General features: G+C 39.2%; 1 protein-coding gene across 3 annotated transcripts in view; it reads left to right on the top strand.

The window, feature by feature from the left end:
- CHN1 (chimerin 1) overlaps window positions 1-18,934 on the top strand; it is a 185,422-nt gene extending 166,488 nt beyond the window's left edge. For all 3 annotated transcript variants that reach the window (XM_076005661.1, XM_076005660.1, XM_020288372.2), the window contains 5 exons: window positions 5,182-5,355; window positions 6,063-6,140; window positions 9,885-10,022; window positions 16,283-16,388; window positions 18,048-18,934. In XM_076005661.1, the coding sequence (XP_075861776.1) occupies window positions 5,182-5,355; window positions 6,063-6,140; window positions 9,885-10,022; window positions 16,283-16,388; window positions 18,048-18,219 (668 nt within the window). In that variant the 3' untranslated portion in view covers window positions 18,220-18,934. The remainder of the gene's footprint in view (window positions 1-5,181; window positions 5,356-6,062; window positions 6,141-9,884; window positions 10,023-16,282; window positions 16,389-18,047) is intronic.
- Window positions 18,935-19,871: the final 937 nt, after the last annotated feature.

Here is a 19,871-nt window from a genome sequence, read left to right as displayed (position 1 = left end):
CCCTGAAGCATCAATTTTCATAGCAAGCTCAGGGCTGGTATATTGCACTGTGAACTAAGGGTATAAAAAGATACTTTATTTTAATGACTTTGCCCTATCCTTTGGTCTTCCAAAGGACTTCAGATTCAATCTTGACAAAAATTTGGCCTTTGAGATTTATTGCTAAAATTAAGCATAATATATTTTCCCATAAGTTAAGAGAGACTGTCAGTTTAGAAAACATTTCCCTCTTCCTCAAATACCTAAATCTGAGCTCAGTCATCACTTTATCCAGTTTTCACTGAATCACAAATAAGCTTAGGAACCCTCTGATATTTAAAATGGGAAATGACTTCAAATGTTTACAGGAAAAAAGTTTATACTAATATCAGACCATTAGTGCCATTCAGATATTATGTGGATACATCAAATTTTTCATTTTTTTCTGTCTACTCAATTTTCACTTGGAGTTTATACATTGGGAAAGAATATGACAAAACAAGTTTTATCGTTGCCTTTTAAAAGTCCTGCCAGATCAATCATATATAGACATCTTTGAGAGACTCATTTGGATAAAACATAGCAGTGTTTTTTAAACTCAAGTATATGCAGCTAATAATGGGTATCACATACATTTTCAAATAAAAGGTTCAAAATAGCAACTGCATCTTCACTGCTGGAAAAAATAACTCGGAGCACATGGTGTACTGTATGGTGTACGTGGGAAAAGTGGTACATATGACTCAGTGGGAAGAGCATGGGCCAGGAATCAGCAATCCAAGGTTTAAATTTCAGTTCTGCCACTTCCTGGCTGAGCAACTTGAACAAGTCATTCAGCCTCTCCAAGCCTCATTGTCTTCATGTTGAAATGAAGATATTGGGATAGGTTTTTACCAAGATCCAACTCAGTCTGTGACCTGTGTGTATACACTTGAAGTATGAGGTACACCAGTACTATTATTAAAGTATGAAGCTTTGCTGAATTTTATATTTTTAAAACATTATATAAGCATTCTTCCGGTTCTGAACAACATGGATAAATATGTTTCATTTTATTCTCTCCAATAATTATGCCAAAAGGCACTGGACAAAACATATACATCAACTGTTAGAACGCTCTGATAGTTGGAAGGCTAATTAGGGACCTCAGGACATGAGGAACAACCCAGCAGTGAGCTCCCTGGTGGTACTGTATCCCATCCTGGGCACTACAGAAGCCTACAATCCATAAATGCCAACAGTCAGAAACCCAAAAAATAATCCCAAGAAAAGCCTCCTTTTCCTAGCCAAAGCGCTGGGAACAGGAAGCACAGCAGGACACAAACCTTTCAGCCACCCCTACCATTCTCCATGTAAACCCCATGAAGAAAGCCACATTGCAGCAGGGGAGTCTCCAGGTACAGCCCTGTTTTCTGCCACCACTCTGCAATAGCAAGGTGCACTCCTCTCCTGAGGGTGAGTGGAGCCCTAGCTTCCATCCCTGCCTTGCAGCAGGGAAGTGGTACTCCACCTTGGTCGAGCCTGTGAGAGGACCATGACTTTCAGAGGAGCAATACCTCTCTGCCCAAGTCTATGGGCAGAGCCCTGGCTTCACCCCTGACCTGCATTAATGATGCAGCTGAGGCCATGATCAGAGCTCTGGTTTCCATGCCCACCCTGCAGTTACAGGCAAAACAGCACTCCTCCCCCAGCAAGTTTATGGGCACAGCCCTGACTTCCATCCCACCTGCGATACCTAGGTGGTGGCCATCTCTCGCCCACCCAGTGTCACAGAGAATGTGGGGTAGAGTCCCACCATTTGAGTAACATACAGTTGTGGCAGGCAAAATAGCACTGCAGGAGCATTACAAAGGCTTTGTAAACTAGGCTGACATTTGAACCACAGTCTACAAAAGAACATTCTAATTTTAAACTACCTGCTACAATTGAAGATTTCAATGGGAACCATAGTCTTATAAACACTCAGAATATTCAAGAATCAGTTCAAATTACCCATTATACCAAGAACCAAGAAAATCTCAACTCAGGTGAAAAAAGACAATTGATGGACACCAGCATCAAGATGATACAGGTGTTGGAATTATCAAACAAGAAAAGCAGGTATCAAAAATGCTCCAAGAAGCAATTATGAGCACTCTTGAAACAAATGAAAAAGTAGGAAATATCAGAAAATAAATAAAGATATAAAAAAAGAACCAAATGGAAGTTTTAGAACTGAAAAATATAGCTGACATGAACTCACTGGATTACGGGCTCAGTAGTACTAAGACATGACATGAGGAAGAAATTGATGAACTCCAAGTTGGAACAGTAGAAATTATCCAATTCAAACAAGAGAAAGAAAACAGATTTTTAAAAAAGAACAGAGCTCAGAGACCTGTGAGGCAATTACAAAAGATTTAGCATTTGGAATCCCAGAAAAGGATAAAGAGTGAGAGGCTGAAAATAATAATAGCTAAAATCTCCCCAAATACAGTGAAAGCAGTCAGAAGTGATGTATTACTTGGAGATAATTTTATTTAAATGAAATATATTAAGAACAGTGTCGATGTGGAAGTTTCTGTAATTCCAGTTGGTGGAGTCCTTCTCAGGACCTGGCCTTCACATCTGGCAAACGGAATTGGCCTTGAGTTCAGCTTAGCTTCTGACTTAACTGATTATGACAGTCTTGGGGCACTACATAGAAAATGCCTCTCAAAAATGTGGTTTCATTCTTCTAAACAACAACATAGTCACGGTAAACACAACTTACTACATGTGGTAAGCACTTTATGTATGTTAACATTCAAGCCCCCCATGAGGCCTAAGAAACAACTATGACTGTCCCCATTTTACATAACTGAGGCACTGAAAATTTGAGCAACTCACTCAAAATCACACAACTAATAGATTCTAGACCAAACTCTAAGTTATAGAAGTTACCCAAAATGTTCAGGGGATAGGACATCTTTTAAGTGGACATTTTGCTGTTGATTTGCCTTGTGATTGAGTCAGAAGTCTTACGTGTTATGTAATATAGAGAAAAAGAGGAATATAGGATTTAGTTATAAAGTCATTTGGACATTATTTAACTATATACATAATAGTGTTGAGTCATTTCTTCACATAGTTGAGACTGAGGGCTCTTTGCTCTGGAAGCCCTTCTGTGTTTTAAGAAGCTGCTGTTCTTCAGTGGCGATAACGTTTGGATGCCATCTCCAGTGCGTTCACTCACACACGTTCACACATGCAAAGACCCGGCTTCCCTCCTGCCTGGCCTGTCTTTGCACCTGGGATGTGCTCAGTACATCTGAATTCCTTCCTTAGAGTTACCACAGGCCTTAAGTTTTTGCTTCAACTTGGCAGTGTCTACCCATTTAATGAAAGAACAATTTCATTTATACGTACTGGCTAATTCTCCTTGTCACTGTTAATTGTTACTACCGTATATAACTAGATCACAGCTAATAATGTTTACAAAAGTCACAGTGATGATTTACTAGCATCTGTCTAGCATTTTACAATATGCAAAGTACCTGAATGCATTGGCTCATTAATTCTCATAACAATTTTGTGAGGTGAATATTATGCTTCCCTTTCTGCCAGAAATAGCAAGCAGAACTGGACGGCATTGTATGATTTTTAAATTGGTTTCATTAAGACCTGCCTGTAAACCATATATATCCCACTTGGGCTGGATTTACACGAGGGTCAACATCAAATTTTCATGAACTTAAAAACTAATGGGTTGTGTTTTTAAAAACATGAAGATGACACATTTTTTGAGACAGGGTATCACTCTGCCGCCCAGGCTAGAGTGCAGTGGCATCATGATAGCTCACAGCAACCTCAAACTCCTGGGCTCAAACGATCCTCCTGCCTCAGCCTTGCAAGTAGCTGGGACTACAGGCACATATCACACCTGGCTAAGTTTTCCATTTTTTTGTAGAGATGGGGTCTCGCTCTTGCTTGAGCTGGTCTCTAACTACTTCTGGCCTCAAGCCATCCTCCCATCTCAGCTTCCCAAAGTACCTACAGTGATTACAGGCATGAGCCATTGTGTCTGGCCATACATTTATTTTAGTTGAATTATTCAGCTATGGTTTAATCACTCTTTGGTCTAATTCATCTCTATTCCTTCTTAAATTTTGTTATGCTAATCTTGTTGAAGAATAAGTGTCTCAAAATATTTAACTAGAAAATGTTTGGGTTCTGGCACCTAAAAAGTTATAACCCAGTAAAATTACAAAGCAAAGGAATAAATTCAGTAAAGGCAATATGTGTATCTGTGTTACAGTTGTGGACTCCAGATAGCTAAACGTGTGGAGGTTCCTGGAGGGTAGCACATGGAAGCTCCACATTCATTCCTCCACACCTCACCTCAACACTTCTTAATCTGTATGCTTTGGAATGTCCTTTATAACAAAACAGTAAACATTGTTTTTAAAATGTGGACTCTAGAATCATTCATAGGCTTGAATTCTACTCTGCTGTGTACTAAGTGCATGACCTTGGGTAAATTACTTAACACCTATGGGCTTGGTTCTCTCAGTTATAAAATGAAAAAGTACCTATTTCACAGAGCTTTGTGAGTTTAAATGAAATAATAAATGTAAAGTGCTTGGAACTGGCACTAGTAAGCCTTCAATAAATGTTAGCTGGTGATAGCAGCAGCGATAAATAATAGTTATAGCCATTTTCAGCTACAAGATGAATTATATATTAGTTATCATATATAGAAAGGATTATGAATAGATATAAATATGAGCAGCACCAATTTTAAGAGGGCCCTGGATAGTTCTACTTTTGGAGGTCCAATTCTACTTCATATCAAATATATTAAAATATAGTTATATCCCACATTAAATATGATTTTAATATAACTTTAAAGAAATGGGTTAATTTTTAGTTGGCTATTTGGCATAACATTACATTTTATAGACATTTAGTTAAACCCTTATTAATTTTGATTTTTTTTTTCCTTATGAATTCTCCTGAGATCACAGAGCAGGTAAATGGTGCAGCATGAGGTAGAATTCTGGTCTCCTGGCTTATAGCCAAAATTTCCAAGAGAAAAGATGGGACCATTGTTTTCCCACCCTGAAGGAACTGCTGGAGGCTAATCTACGTTAGAACCTAATTCAAGCTAGAGTGCCTTTTGCTAAAAATTAACACTTCCAGAACACTCAAAACTCTGAAAATAATGAATTTTTCCTTTCTTAGACTGTGGTTTGAATGTTCACAAGCAGTGCTCCAAGATGGTTCCAAATGACTGTAAGCCAGACTTGAAGCACGTCAAGAAGGTGTACAGCTGTGACCTCACGACACTCGTGAAGGCGCACACCACCAAGCGGCCCATGGTGGTGGACATGTGCGTCAGGGAGATCGAGTCTAGAGGTGAGGCGCTACGGGTGGCGTGGTGTCCCCGTTCACACAGCACGGGTCCCGGTGCCTTTGTGGGGGCCTCGTTGCACAGTGTGGTTATCATCTGCAACTGGGGGGGGATTGGTTTCAGAAGTCAAGGGGTGTCATAAACAGCTTAATTTCGAGATATTTAACCAGGTATAGAAAATATGCCATAAAAATATTTATAGATGATGTTTCCACTCTGTAAAAATTGATAGGTAGAGACAATTTCATTTTTCAGTTTTTATATTATTTTTCTTAGGTCCAAGAAGCAAAGGTGTAAATGTTCTATTAAAACTATCCAAGGCCAAAAACAGAGCTGCACCCTAATTACTCTTTCCCACTGGGGAAAAACTGCCACATGCCTATTAATATAGTTTATCGTAGTCTTCTGTTATGTAATGTGTAAAAGAATTTATGGTGTAATTGGGGTGATGAATTATTTCCCTTAAGACTTAACATATTTGACCTAATTAGACAAAGTCATGAGCCAAATTATAAATATAAAGGTGACAATAGGTCAGAGATGAAGAATTGTGACTGCAATGGTTTTATTTTAGAAGTGTGAAAAGGTTTTTAAACACGTATATTTTATCACTCTTTCTGACACATTACCTCCCCAGCCTAAAGCATGAGAAGTTTTTAAATTTAAAGAAAAGGCATAATTACAAAGAAACTAATTAGCTTTATTTTTACAGGTCTTAATTCTGAAGGACTATACCGAGTGTCAGGATTTAGTGACCTAATTGAAGATGTCAAGATGGCTTTTGACAGAGGTATGTTTTTCAGCATGTTCATTAACTTGGGACAATACTGTTGCCAAAAAGGCACAATTTCTCATGATATTTTTTGCATTATTTTTCTAAATCATTGTTTATTACACCAAATAAAAATACTTATATTTTCCTTTTTTTAATTAGTTGTAAGTATTAAACTATCAGATTTGAGAGTGAGATAGAAGCATAACATTTAACTGTATTACCAATATTTCTGTATCCAGGGCTGATCCATGTTCACTAAAATACATATAAAGCAATTAAATTTACCAAAAACCATAGAGAAAAGACTGGAGTGCAGAATCTAAATTATTCCAGATCTCAGATTTCCCAGGCCTGGGCCAGCCACCCAGCTCTGCCTGTCACCTGTGCCTCCCGGGCATCCTCTTCACCGTCCTTGACTGAGCTGAGACCCAAGTTCCGGCTCATGTGTTGGGGCCAGAGGCTGAGGGAAGCTGAGGACCTTCTGCATGGGGCGTGCCCCACTGTGGGAAAAGGGCCCAGAAAAGAAAAGCTCAGTGGAGCTTAATTTTTTTTTAACTAACATTTAAATTAAGATTTGTTTCCATGGTTTTCCAATTTATCTTTGCTTTAAGTATTTTAAGGAATGAGGTAGTACCAAAGAAGAACTGTTGCCTTGAATACAAGAAGAATAAGAATTAGTGATCTTTTAAAGAACCACTTTCCTTTGCAAGTATGTGTCCTAGTTCCATCACACAACCCTCTCCCATTCACAAACTTGTACAGGCAATAGAGGCAGAAGACAAAAGTAAGTTCACTGTTATTACCAACCTGCTATGAGGAAATCTAGGCCAGCCCATGTATATATGATCAGAGCAAAGAAGATGAGCTGGAGTAGTGGTGCATTAGATCTGGGCAAACATCAAGAACCCAGTCCTGAGTCCCTGCCTGAGTGAATGGAGAGGCATCACTTTACTCTGGAAGGTAGCAACTGAGCATGTCGTTACCAGCCTTTGGCCATGACTCTCAAAATTAAATCAACGCCGACAAACTGAATGTTCCCTTGGACCCTAGAAAGTAAATGACACCATTTCCTCTCATTAAAAATATGAGACAGCCTTTTTGTGACCTGAAAACACCAATAGCAGATTTTTAAAAATCAGGAAGATTTTAAAAATATAGCCACACCTTTGGGGGCCAGTCTTTGACCTCCCAAGGGATGTGCACCAGCAGTCATCTGCGGGCTCTGCAGGAATGATGCAAAGAATTTTAACAAGAGTGTGAAAGAAACCAGTGGCTCAGATCATTTAAATCAGTTCTTTACATAAATGGTGCTCCAATCCTAAGTATTCAAAGGAATAGGCTATCAAATAATTAAAGTAAATTTGAATTAATGAAGGGTGATCACTTCTGAGAGGCTTAACTCTCAGATAATGAGATCCAAGAAAGAAGATGACAGGATCCATAGAATGCTGGAATTAACTCATTTAATTCAAGTGTCAAGGTAAAAAGGCAGGTTTGGAGAAATCTTCCCTAGTTTAGGAGGAGACAGTCACTGAATGGAAAACTAACTCTAAGGTCAGTAGATGCCATTATAGCTTGTCTATATTTTGTCTTATAGTGGGGCCACAAATATTTATGTGACAGGTACAGTGAAAGATCTATATGTCAAAGTCAAATAAAAGCCATTGAGCCTTACCACAGGAGAGGCCCAGCCTATTGAAGAGTCAAGAGCTGAAAGCAAAGAAACTATCTGGGAACAAAGATGCTACAGACTATGCCGATATGTTATAGTGCTGCTTAGAATGTGGTATCTGATTTTAGCCCAAGTATGAAAGACAGACACTGATGATCACATTCACAATTGAATGTGAATGTCTGAAAGGCCAACTTAATTGCATTTTAAAAGACATTTTTTAATGGACTTTGGAGTAGTTTTAGATTTACAAAATAATTTAAGCAGAAAGTACAGAGATCTCTCATATGGCCTTTCTCTCCTCCCCAGCCCACAGTTTCCCCTGTTAATTATTAACATCATGCATTAGTTTGATGATATTTGTTATAATTGATGGGCCAACATTAATATATTACTATTAACTAAGTCCTAGTTTACATTAGGGTTCACTCTTTTTTACAGTTACGAGTTTTTTACAAATGTGTGATGTCATGTATCCATCATCACACAATAAAAAATCCTTTGTGCTCTACCTCATAAACCCTACCTTCTCCCTAAACTCTTAGCAACCACTGATCTTTTTACCGTCATTGTAGTCTTGCCTTTTCCAGAATGTCATAGTTGGAATTGGACATTATGAAACCTTTTTAGACCAAATTCTTTTGTTTAGCAGTATGCATTTAAAGTTCCTCCATGTCTTTTCATGACTTAGTAGTTCATTTGTTTGCACTGCTGAATAATATTCCATTGTATGGATGTCCCACAATTTATGCACCTGTTGAAGAATATCTTGGTTGCTTCCAATTGGCAATTATAAAGTGGCTATCAACATTTGTGTGCAGGTTTTTATGTGGATATGATTTTCAGATGTTTTGGGTAAGTACACCTAGGAGTTCATTGCTGCATTATATATATAGTAAGACTATGTTTAGCTTTGTAAGAAACTGCCCGTCTTCCAAAATGACTGCACCATTTTGCATTCCCACCAGCGGTAAGACAGAGTTCCTGTTGCTCCACATCCTTGACAGCATTTGATGTTGTCAGTGTTTTAGATTTTAGACATTCTAATAGCTGTGTAGTGAAGAGGCTGATTTTTAATCCATAGAAATCTCTCATATGCCAAGTGGAATAAATCTAGCATAAGGTCTCGCTCAGAGTAGACACTAGATCTTTAGTAAATGAAAATTTTTATATTTTAACAAAGTACTAAATGTAGGGGCATGGAGAAGAGGCCATTTTTTATTATTTCAATAGATTTAGGGGTTACAAATGGTTTTTTATTATATGGATGAATTGTACAGTGGTGAAGTCTGGATTTTAGTGTACATTGTACTCAGTAGGTAACATTTCATCCCTCAGCCCCCTCAAATCCTCCCCCTTCTGAGTCTCCAATGTCTATCATGTCAGTCTGTAGGACCCTGCATAGCGATAGCTTAGCTCACACTTACAAGCGAGAACGTGCAGTATTTGGTTTTCCATTCCTGAGTTAACTTCACTTAGGTTAATGGTTTCAAGTTCCATCCAAGTTGCTGGAAGAAGAGGCCATTCTGAAAGAAAGCCAGCTTTGCTTGAGAATCTTAGGGCCCAGAACCTTTAGAATATTCCTCCATTTTATAAGGTCTTTTCTTCTTGTTATTTCAATACTCTAAAGATTTGTTTTATTTATTTTTTTTTTCCACTTCTCACTACTTCTCCTACCCTCTCAGGGGTCAGACAAGAACCAAATGTTATATGTAGGAGCTTGGGGTGAAACAAAGGGGGTCTTTTGTGCCAGGGGTCTTTTATAAGTTGGGAGTGCCTCTATTGTTATTTTTCATACTATGTTTATTTAAAAAAGAAAAAAAATTCCCCTGGGAATTCTCAAGTAGCCTGAAATTGAACATGTTTCTGTTGATCTCAGTCCTTGCCTCCTTTCCCAATTCAAATAAAATTAATTTTGCTCTTTCACTGAAAATTGATCATTTATATGTATCATGTAGCACATTGAATTTTATGTTAAAAACTGAAGCATTGCTAATCTTTAAGATCTGATTGTATACAAAAATGGCATTTATTAAAACACTGCTGTGAATTCAGATATTTACTTTTGTTTCTTTTGTCTTTAAAAGATGGTGAGAAAGCAGATATTTCTGTGAACATGTATGAAGATATCAACATTATCACTGGTGCGCTTAAACTGTACTTCAGGGATTTGCCAATTCCACTCATTACATACGATGCCTACCCTAAGTTTATAGAGTCTGCCAGTAAGTACAAACGCATGTATTCCGGTAAACTGACAAACTGCCTCCTCGTGGTAATCACTTTTCCCGATTTTCAGACTGTTTTGAATGCATTTTTTAAAAAATATTTTCCCTTCATCTGTCTACATGGTTAATATACTCACACATCACTCTAGCCTGGGCAACAAAGTGAGACTCTGTCTCAAAAAAAAAAAAAAAAAAAAAGGAAAATATACTCACACAAGAATTTTGACTTCTTCCATCAGAAGCTTCTTTATACTGTGCTAAATCTCATTTCCCAAAATAAGGCTTATCCCAGTGTTCCTTAGATGTGGACCAGCACTTTTTTTTTTATTTCGGCATATTATGGGGTTACAGATTTTAACGTTTCAGTAAATGCCCATTACCCCCCTCCCCCCTCAAGTGTGAGTCTCCAGCATGACCATCCCCCAGATGGTGCACATCTCACTCATTATATATGTATATACCCACCCCCTCCCCCCTCCCGCCTGCCCAATACCCTATTACTGTAGTACCTATATTGGACCAGCACTTTTTATAAAATAAAACTAAAATGAATACTTAGAAAAATAAAATTTAAAAAGCAAAAACTATTTTTGTTACTAGATTCAGCAAACATAAAAATTACTGTCAGATTACTATAAAAGTTTCTAAATTCTTATTCTCAATTTCTATACTTATCCTGTGTAATTTAAGGCAGACCATTAACAGTTTGCAAATGTCACTGATCTGTAGGTCATACTTTAAGGAACACTATTTTAGATCAAGTAGTTGTTTTTTAAATTCTAGTTGAAAAATGAGAAAGCAAATTTTATTCATGCTGCAAAAATCATACCTGTAATTCACACTTCATTTTTTAAAAAAGGGAATTCTTAACAGATTTTTAAGTGTTGGCATTACAACTTTTTATTTTTTATTTTTTTTTTTTTAGAAAAGATAGGCTATTTCTGTCATTTTGCTTTTCTCTCTTTAAAACCATATGTTGTCTTGATCTTTAAATGATAACATCACTTCCTTAGTAACACTAATTTGCTTTTTGACTTGGAAATTTCATGAAGTACAAACTTTCTTTGTTCTAATATTTAGTTTCCCCTTCGGAGCTTTTGAGAATTTTTGTGGTTGGTTCCACAAGCCCCAATTTCTTGCAGGTCAACTCAAGCTCCCATGTAGAGAACAGCCATGGGAACTACAACGATTTTTTGTTGGAGTTTTATGTTAGAGAGCATGAAAGATTCTAGGTCTCCTATGGACTCAGTGCTGACCATGAAATTTGCCCGAGGGAACTTACAAGTTGTTTCGTGAGACAGACATTACCTAACGAGACAGAAGATAAGTCTGATTGTCTAATCTAGAAGGTTCTTCTCACACACTGACATCGTGCAGGGCCGCTCCGTCCACTGCCTGCTCTGGTCCCAGGACAGCACTGGGATGACTGGATAGGTGTCCCTCTCCCCATGTCGCTTAGAAGTGAAACTGAAACTTGTCTCTGTGCCTAACCCAAGGGCGTACGATTAGCAGAGGACAAGGCAGTGATTGGAAGCCAGGTCCTGCACCCCACAAGCCCACCTTATCTAGGTGGCAAAATCCAAGCCTCCTTTTAGATTTCAAGGCCTTTGGCCCCAAGGTTCCAAATTAACCTCACCTTTCCCCACATGCACCCTAGCTGCTGAAGAAAATCTCTCCTTTTTATTCTCCCAAACCATTTGTCATTGTTATGGGGTTTGTTTCTGAAATAGCCTTCCTGTCAGCAAGTCCCCTTCTCACCCCTCTGAGAACTCTTTCAACCACATCTGAAAGAAAATTTCCTAAATCAAGGTAGAAATTCCTCCTTAAAATTTCAGCTATTTGGATATGTGATTTCTGTGACACCAAAAACACTGGCATAGTGCTCATACACAGTATAAATGTTCATTGTGACGGTGATGTTTGTGGAATGTCACGTCCTTGTGCATGTCCTTCTAGCAGTAGAGTCTGTCTCATTCTTTCGATGTGTCGATGCAGCCATTCTCTTAAAGTGAGGGAAGTAACATTTACAGCGCATATACGAGGGGCATGAATCACGCTAAGCACTTACATCCATGAGTATAAGTAAATTGCCCAAGGTCACGGGACTCACTAGAGGGGCGGGCACTGGCATTCACACCTACATCTGTCTTGAGGTCAAGAGTCCTTGCTCTCTGCACTCTGCCTGGCTCACCAGGAACAGAACAGGGAATGACAGCCTTATACAAGGGAAGGCAGAAGGGGAGAAATCCCTTCCAAATGAAGGACACGGTCAGAAGACCCTAATGCAGTTATTCTTAAAACTTTTTTCTCTCAGTCTCTAAAAATGCCTCTGGCATTTATTAGCATCCTTTGCCAACAGAAAAATCAGAGTTCATATTAAAACTTTCTTCTGGCAAAAGCTATTTGGGCTGTGCTGTTGTAGCCTCCCTTGGAGAACCTGTAGCTTGAAAGCTGGAAGGGAGGGGCTTGGGAAAGGAAAAAGAACTCACAGTGGAGGCAGCCAGGTCATCCCATGTAAAGGCTTAAAGGTCCTCCTACGCCCCTGGAAACTCCCTTAGGAACCCACCCCTTCCTCACTCCCTCTCTCCCACCAGTTAACACACTGCTGCCCTAGAGTGCAAAGGCCTGGAAGACAGGTGCTTCTCACAGGGTCTCCCCAGTAACCAGCACCCATGGATGCTTTTCACGATGACGACGGCACCACCGAAGCTGAGCTCCTGGTGGTAATGAGCGTAGGGAACCTTCCGCTGGCCGAGGATTTGGGAGCTCTGCTCCCTGAAGATCTTAGAAAAGCTACGTGACCCAGTCAGTGTATGACCTTGAGTGAGTCAGATAAACTCAAGTAAAACCCAGAGGTCTTGGTCCCAAAGCAATTTCAAATTTCCCGAAGAGAAGCCTGGGAAGGAGAACTTGTGAGTTTTCCTCAACTGTGTCACTCAGTCACCCTTTTTGCTTAGCCAAGTTTGATTCTTCTTGTATTTGAGTTTCTATATAAAAATTAACAAGACATCCTATAGAAGAGCTTTCAATGAGCTCTTGATGCAGGTTCAGAGGGCTTATTTCCTGCTCCTACAATGTCCACATTTTCCAGATCCTTCCAGACCTCTTTCTAATGCCATCATTCTTCTCTGGACCCCTTTACAGCCTCTTTCCTTCATGCCAGGAGGTTATAGCTATGTCTTGTCTTCCCTCCTGACTGGAATCCCCTTTAAAGGCAGGAGTTCTCACTCTTCTTTTCCCACAGTGCCTGTGACAGTTCCCCACTTATGTAATAGATGTAATATTTTCTGAATAGGTAATAAACTTATAATTTTATATTAAGCATCTTAGAGTTTGCAATATTCTAAGGGATCCTGTAACTAGACTTCCTTCTGTAACACGTTTTGAAATACCCAATAACCGCAAGATCACTGCTTCCATGGGCAGCCAGTCCACTGGTGGACAGATGCCGTGTAGTGAAGCCCTGCTGGGATACCACAGGAATCTATCTGCCTGTTCTTAACTCCTTCCCATCGGCAGTGGTCCCAGCACCACCCTCTTCCACATTGCAAGCATTTTGAGTATTTGACAATAATGATGGTCAAATATATTCCATTTTGTCTCTTTCCCTCAAATTACACTTCTTATGACTAAAGAATTTTGTTCTCTATATAAAAAAAAAAACAAACTGGTAAACTGGTAATGGGTAATGCTTCTGTAAGTAGAAGTAAAGGAGAAATGAGTTGCAGGGAAGAAATCTCTGTCAATTGGACACCAATATAGGCAATGCATTTTGTCCTTTGTTCCAAGATGTCTCTCTCCAGACTGAATACCAGTTAGTCCACGCCCACGCTCGTTTGGATATGTGGTGGGCAGCTCAGCCAAAACTCCTGATCTTCCTCACCAGCTGCCTCCACCATAGTCTTTCTTGTCTCATTTAACGGAGGTTCTGTCCTCCCATTTGTCTAAGCCCAAACTTGGATCATTCTCGATTCTTCTCTTTCTCATACATCCTCTTCAAGAATCCTATGAATTCTACCTTCAAACTATACCCAGAATCCAACAACTTATCACCTTCATTGCTGCCACCTGGTCCAAGCTCCTGTCATTCTGCACTTGGATTTTTGTAACAATTACCGGATTGGTCTTTCTGCCTTTTTTCTTGCCCTTCCATAGTCTGTTTTCCACATGGAAGCTAGAGGAGAGGTAACTGTGAAAACTGTAAGTCAGATGATGATGCTTCTTTGTTCATAACCTTCCCATTTCCCTCAGTAATGCTAAATCCTTAGGAGAGCCTGCAGCCCCTGACGTGAGAGAGTACCTGTTAACCTTTCCTCTTTCCCAATACCCTCCTCCACGTTCGCTCTACTGCAGCCACGTTTGGCTCCCCACGTTTTCTCAGCTGTTACAGGCACGGTCTCCACTCGGGATATCTCATGCTGTCCTCCACCTAGAACCTTCTTTCTCACACATTGCCAGGTGGCTCATTTCTTCACTCCTCAGTCTTTACTCAAGACCATCTTTCTCACTGAAGTGTGTCCTGACCACCCACTTAAAACTATGACCCCCCCCAACACTTCCAATGCTGCTTATCCTGTTTTTCCATAGCACCTACCTCATTCTAATGTCCCACAAACTTATCGTATTCATTGTCCATTATCAGTCACCCTCAGGAGAAAGCAGGCTCCCACGAGCAGGGAATTTTGTTTGCTGGCCCAACACTATCCTTAGTTTCTCTCTGTCTCAAGGTTCACCCTACAAAGATTAATTACAAGTTAAAAGGAAACTAAGCTACCTTTTTTCAATTTCCAGAATCATGTAGTTTCGAATGAATTAGTCTTATGGTAAAAACTAATTGGCACTTTTCCATAGTGAATGGAATTTTCTTCTTGTAATTCTAGAAATTAAATGATTGAATTTCAGTGTCCAAGGTAGACTGCTGTTATAAATTGGCATTCTGTATAGGCCTCAAGGTTCAAAGACTACATGTTATTTATCATGGCAAAAAGCAAATATGTCCTTCGCTCAGAGAAATAAACCAAGAACTGTGAGGAAGCTCTGGGCAGAGATATAAAACGGCCAAAGATTCTTTGTATTAAAAAGCTTCAAACATTGTTCACATTCAGAGAGGTATCAAAGCTGCTCTACCTATGCTAGAACCTTTCCACACTCATCTTATGCCAATTTTCACCTCACTCCAATACATTATTGTTGATTTGGTTTGTTTCATAAGTTACAGAGACTAGGATTTGGGGTCTTATGTCTTAAATGTTACATTCTGTACTCTTCCCAGCATTTCAAGGCTGCTATCCTGACTAGGACTCAGCAGTATGGGGTTCCACTGCAGTTACCCTAAAACCCAACCTTTAAAGGCACCCATCTGCTTGACATCTGGGTAGAAGCAGGAATGGGCTATGGTGTCAGTCGTTTTTGATTATAGAAATAAGTGAATTGAACACAATCTGACCTCAAAGGAATATGCTAGTGTTTTTAGCCAACTCAGCAGAACTAAAATATCCAAATGAAAATGGTCCTCTTCAACATTTACACCCTTAGAAGAGTCCCATTTATTTCAGGGATCATGCCATCACACAAAACATTTGGAATTGCCTTCAAAGTCTGAAGTGCATCCTTGTGAATATCCTAAGTCATAGAAAATGTTCATGCTTTGAGAATAGATTTGATTTTTTTTGTATAACACAAAGTAATTTAAAACTAAGTTTGATGAATAAAGCAAGTAAATGTTGGATGATAAATTTCTTGGTTTAAAAATTACAAAATATGAATATCAATAAGGTTTTGCCAGGGGCCACAGGGGGCAACGGTGTGACGAATCTTATATATACATCACTGAAAGGGGGTTTTCAAAATATTTGAACAATGCACCATCCCTTAAGTATGCCTGTTATGTTCTAAGATGACTTCATTTGAATGTATAACTTTCATCTGTGTCTACACGCATATCAGAGTGTTTGTATAGTTACATCCTGTGTATCCAATGTCCAGTTCCCAAGGTTGCCAGCCCCAAAATACTCAAGTGAACAAAATGGATGCTCCTCTCAAAGGTCCAAGTAAACAGTGTTGCCACATTGAAACTAAGAGCCTTTGGAAATCTGCAACTTGAACCTTAAAAATATTTTCCAAAGCTGTGGGCAAGGATCTGTGAGAAAGCATTTCCTACCAATTTTAGAAGATTACCACAGAATAGAATTCAGTGAACCATTTGTACCAGTTTTCTGTTAAAGTTTTTCTCCTCGGTATTTGACTTGCTATTTTAGAAATTATGGATCCTGATGAGCAATTGGAAACCCTTCATGAAGCACTGAAACTCCTGCCGCCTGCTCACTGCGAAACTCTCCGGTACCTCATGGCCCATCTAAAGAGGCAAGTGACAGACTGGGAGGCTTACGCTTGCATTGCATCAGAATGTTAAGAATAAAATGAACGAAAGGTGAAAGGACAAATGATCTGTTGAATAAATAAATGTATAGCTATATAGTTTCCTTATATGAAATGGCACTAGTTGAGAAAGAATGCTAAAAGTACTCTGCACTACAATATTGAATGCAGACCTGAATTTTTTTTTTTTTTTTTTTAAAGACAGAGTCTCACTCTGTTGCCTGGGCTGCAGTACAGTGGCATTATTACAGCTCACTGCAACCTCAAACGCCTGTGCTCAAGCCATTCTCCTGCCTCAGCCTCCTGAGTAGCTGGGACTACTGACACGCACCACCACACTCAACTAATTTTTTGTAGAGACAGGAGTCTCGCTGTGTTGCCCAGGCTCGAATTCCTGGGCTTAAGCGATCTGCCCACCTTGGCCACCTAAAGTGCTAGTATTACAGGCATGAGCCACCACGCCTGGCTCTGATTCTTACACAAATGTATTGGCAGTTCCAGTATGTTTGCAAATGTGCTAGAAATACAATATTCTGCCAAGGACGTGCACTAATTCTTGGAAAGGGAAAGGGTTGTGCTGTAGAGACACTAGCGTAATAAAGCAAGAGCGAAGCACCTTGGATGGCAGCTCACTTTTCTATCTTATTGCTCTAAAGCAAGCACTTCAGACTTGGTGACGGAATTTTAGATTATCGAATTAACGTCACCAACACTGAAAACTGGTATAAAGTAAGGGATAAAAGGAGGAATGGAAAATAAAATATGTCAGCTAATTGTGGTTTCATGTTTTCCAGTGATAGAGCTGCAGGTTTATGTCCTTGCTCAGTCACCCTCAGTCTCTACCAGTTGAAGCAAAGTTTTTTAAATTATATGACCAAGTTTTAGTGGTTTTTAGGGTTTCAAAATATAAAACCAATCAGAAACAAAAAATTTTGTACGACTGAAGGCATGAGCTATCCAGAAAAGATATTTTAGTCATTCATGGATGTCTGTTCTCCTTCTTTAAAAGCACCATGAGTTAAAGCCTTTGTTTAGTATGTTTACAGCTTCACTTATAAAAACCAAGTTTGCTTCACGTTTGGATGTAATTAAGTGCTCCACACTAAAACAAAGGAATAACTTTCAAATTATAGTCGCTGTATTATCGCTATAGCAGTAAATAGGATATAAACACATATACTCCCTGACGGTGTTGCCTCCCCTGAGCCATTTCCTATTACTGTTGCCATTCTCCCCCAGACACTCAGTAAACTGCTCAGCTTGCACGACGACTCTGGGAATCAAGACAGCCAAAGTGGAGGGAGGGGGATGGAACAGTCAAGGTGACCCAGTCCCATCGCCACTATTTGCAAACATAGGTTTGCCATCTGTAGGCTCTGGGGTAAGGCAAGAGAATCCACAAATAGAACTGAATCCATGCGGTCCAGCACACTAGCTCAGGCTTCAGCCTCAACGATCAATCATTTATGAACATTATTTTAAAGAAAGTCAATACTTTGAAATTAGGGAGAAATAACCTAGCAGAAGAGTTGGTAAGTGGACACAAACTTTAATTATAAATTTTGTTTTTGTTTTAGTGCTCAAGCACAATGAGGAACCCATGGCTTATGTGAAATCCTTTATTCCTTTACTTGCCTTTTTCAGAGTGACCCTCCATGAAAAGGAGAATCTTATGAACGCGGAGAATCTTGGAATCGTCTTTGGCCCAACCCTCATGAGATCTCCGGAACTAGACGCCATGGCCGCACTGAATGATATACGATATCAGAGACTGGTGGTGGAGCTGCTTATCAAAAATGAAGACATTTTATTTTAAATTTTTAATTTGAGGGGAATAGAAATGTTTTACAGATGAAGGAATGTTTTATAGTAATTTAATTGGCTCCTATAGCTGAATTATTTCTTGATTACAGGTTTGGGCATATAACCAGATTAAAATGAAGGAACTTTCTGTTGTTTTTGTAGCGCCGCTCAGCTGTCCTTGTAAAACAGTGAACACACGCTTTCCAGTTCTAGTAATCCTGGGTGTTTATCATGTTAAGAGAAATTCAAGCTATTGCATGATTAGCCCCCTACTTGGCAAGGAAACCCCATACAAAAGAAACAGCAAACCTGCACCTGCACCGCCTCCACGTCCTGGGTAGTCTGTGGTTGTAATCCAGCATGTTTCACAGAATAAGCCTGTTGTGACTTTGCTTTTGGGGTCTATGTCATTGGTTTCTGATGCTTGTACAAACATGCACACACGAATGGATAAAACAGCACCCCTGGCTGTTGCATTACCATAAACTATATCATATGCCTACTTTTTGCAAATGGTTTATTTCTGGTTTCTTAGTTCTTCTCTAACATAGTACTTTCTTTCCAGCAAAGGCAAAATGTGTTTTCAGATTTGTTACTTTAATAAGTTATCCATACCAATAAAAATGTACAACAGAGCATTTTCTGTTAAATTATTGGTTTTCAGTTGTAATTTTGTATTTTTATCTGGCATGCATTAATTTATTAAATTTGGCTTTTAGAAATCAAAATTATTGATAACTTATTTTTTCTCATGAGTGAGAATATTTGGAAAAATGTGTTTTGCCATTTATTTAATACTGAGTATTTCCTCTCACCTCTTGTTTATCATTTAAAGTTTTGCGGTAAGCTCCTAAAACAATAATTTTAATATTTAGAATGAGAACACTCATTCATTGTATTTCATTGCTTAGAATTAGAACACTCATTCATCAGATTTATTTTTCTTCTTATATTACTGTGGCAGAAATCTGGAATATTTTCTTAACTTTTTTTTTTAATGGGGTGGGTGGACAGGAGCTCTTTCTAGAGCTATCAGAAGAAGAAAAAAGGCCAACTAAAAAGAGTGGCTTTTTCTAAACATTTGATTTGTCAGAAACGTACGGTGTTGACGCGCACTGAGCTGACAGCGCTGCCCGAGATGGGTCTCAGAAACAAGCCTGGCAGCTGGAGAAGGGGGCTCTGCAGGTGATGCAGGAGCCCAGGTCCTGGGCCTGGTGATGTCACCGGCCAGCCGTGTGGCTTCAAGCAAATGACCCTCCAGAGCCTGTCTCCTTGCCTGTCAGATGAGCACCCTTCTAGAACTAAAGTTCTATCCTGCTTTAAAAAGTAAAATAATAATAAAAGACATTTCCAAACTTTTAAGATTATCTCAGAGATAACAAACAAGAACTAACAAAAACAGGGAGTTTTCCTATGCTTTGCCCTTAGGCTACAGTAGGAGGTTGATACATGCTTTTATTAACCTATATGTTGAGAAAAGTGGTTATTCAGGAGATACTCCATCACAGCCCTCTTAGACACGGCCTCCTACCACGAGTGCCATCGCACTAAGCAACGTCAGGTACATAGATTGATAAAATACAGGTACTTGCTTTATATGACATAGGAATTTCTTTCTTAATGGAGGCTACTAAAAGGCACTAAACATAAAGCAGTCCTTTTGAC

The sequence above is a fragment of the Microcebus murinus genome, chromosome 8, assembly GCF_040939455.1.
Source record: "Microcebus murinus isolate Inina chromosome 8, M.murinus_Inina_mat1.0, whole genome shotgun sequence".
Taxonomy (NCBI): Eukaryota; Metazoa; Chordata; class Mammalia; order Primates; family Cheirogaleidae; genus Microcebus; species Microcebus murinus.
This window is presented reverse-complemented; position numbering and strand designations above follow the sequence as displayed.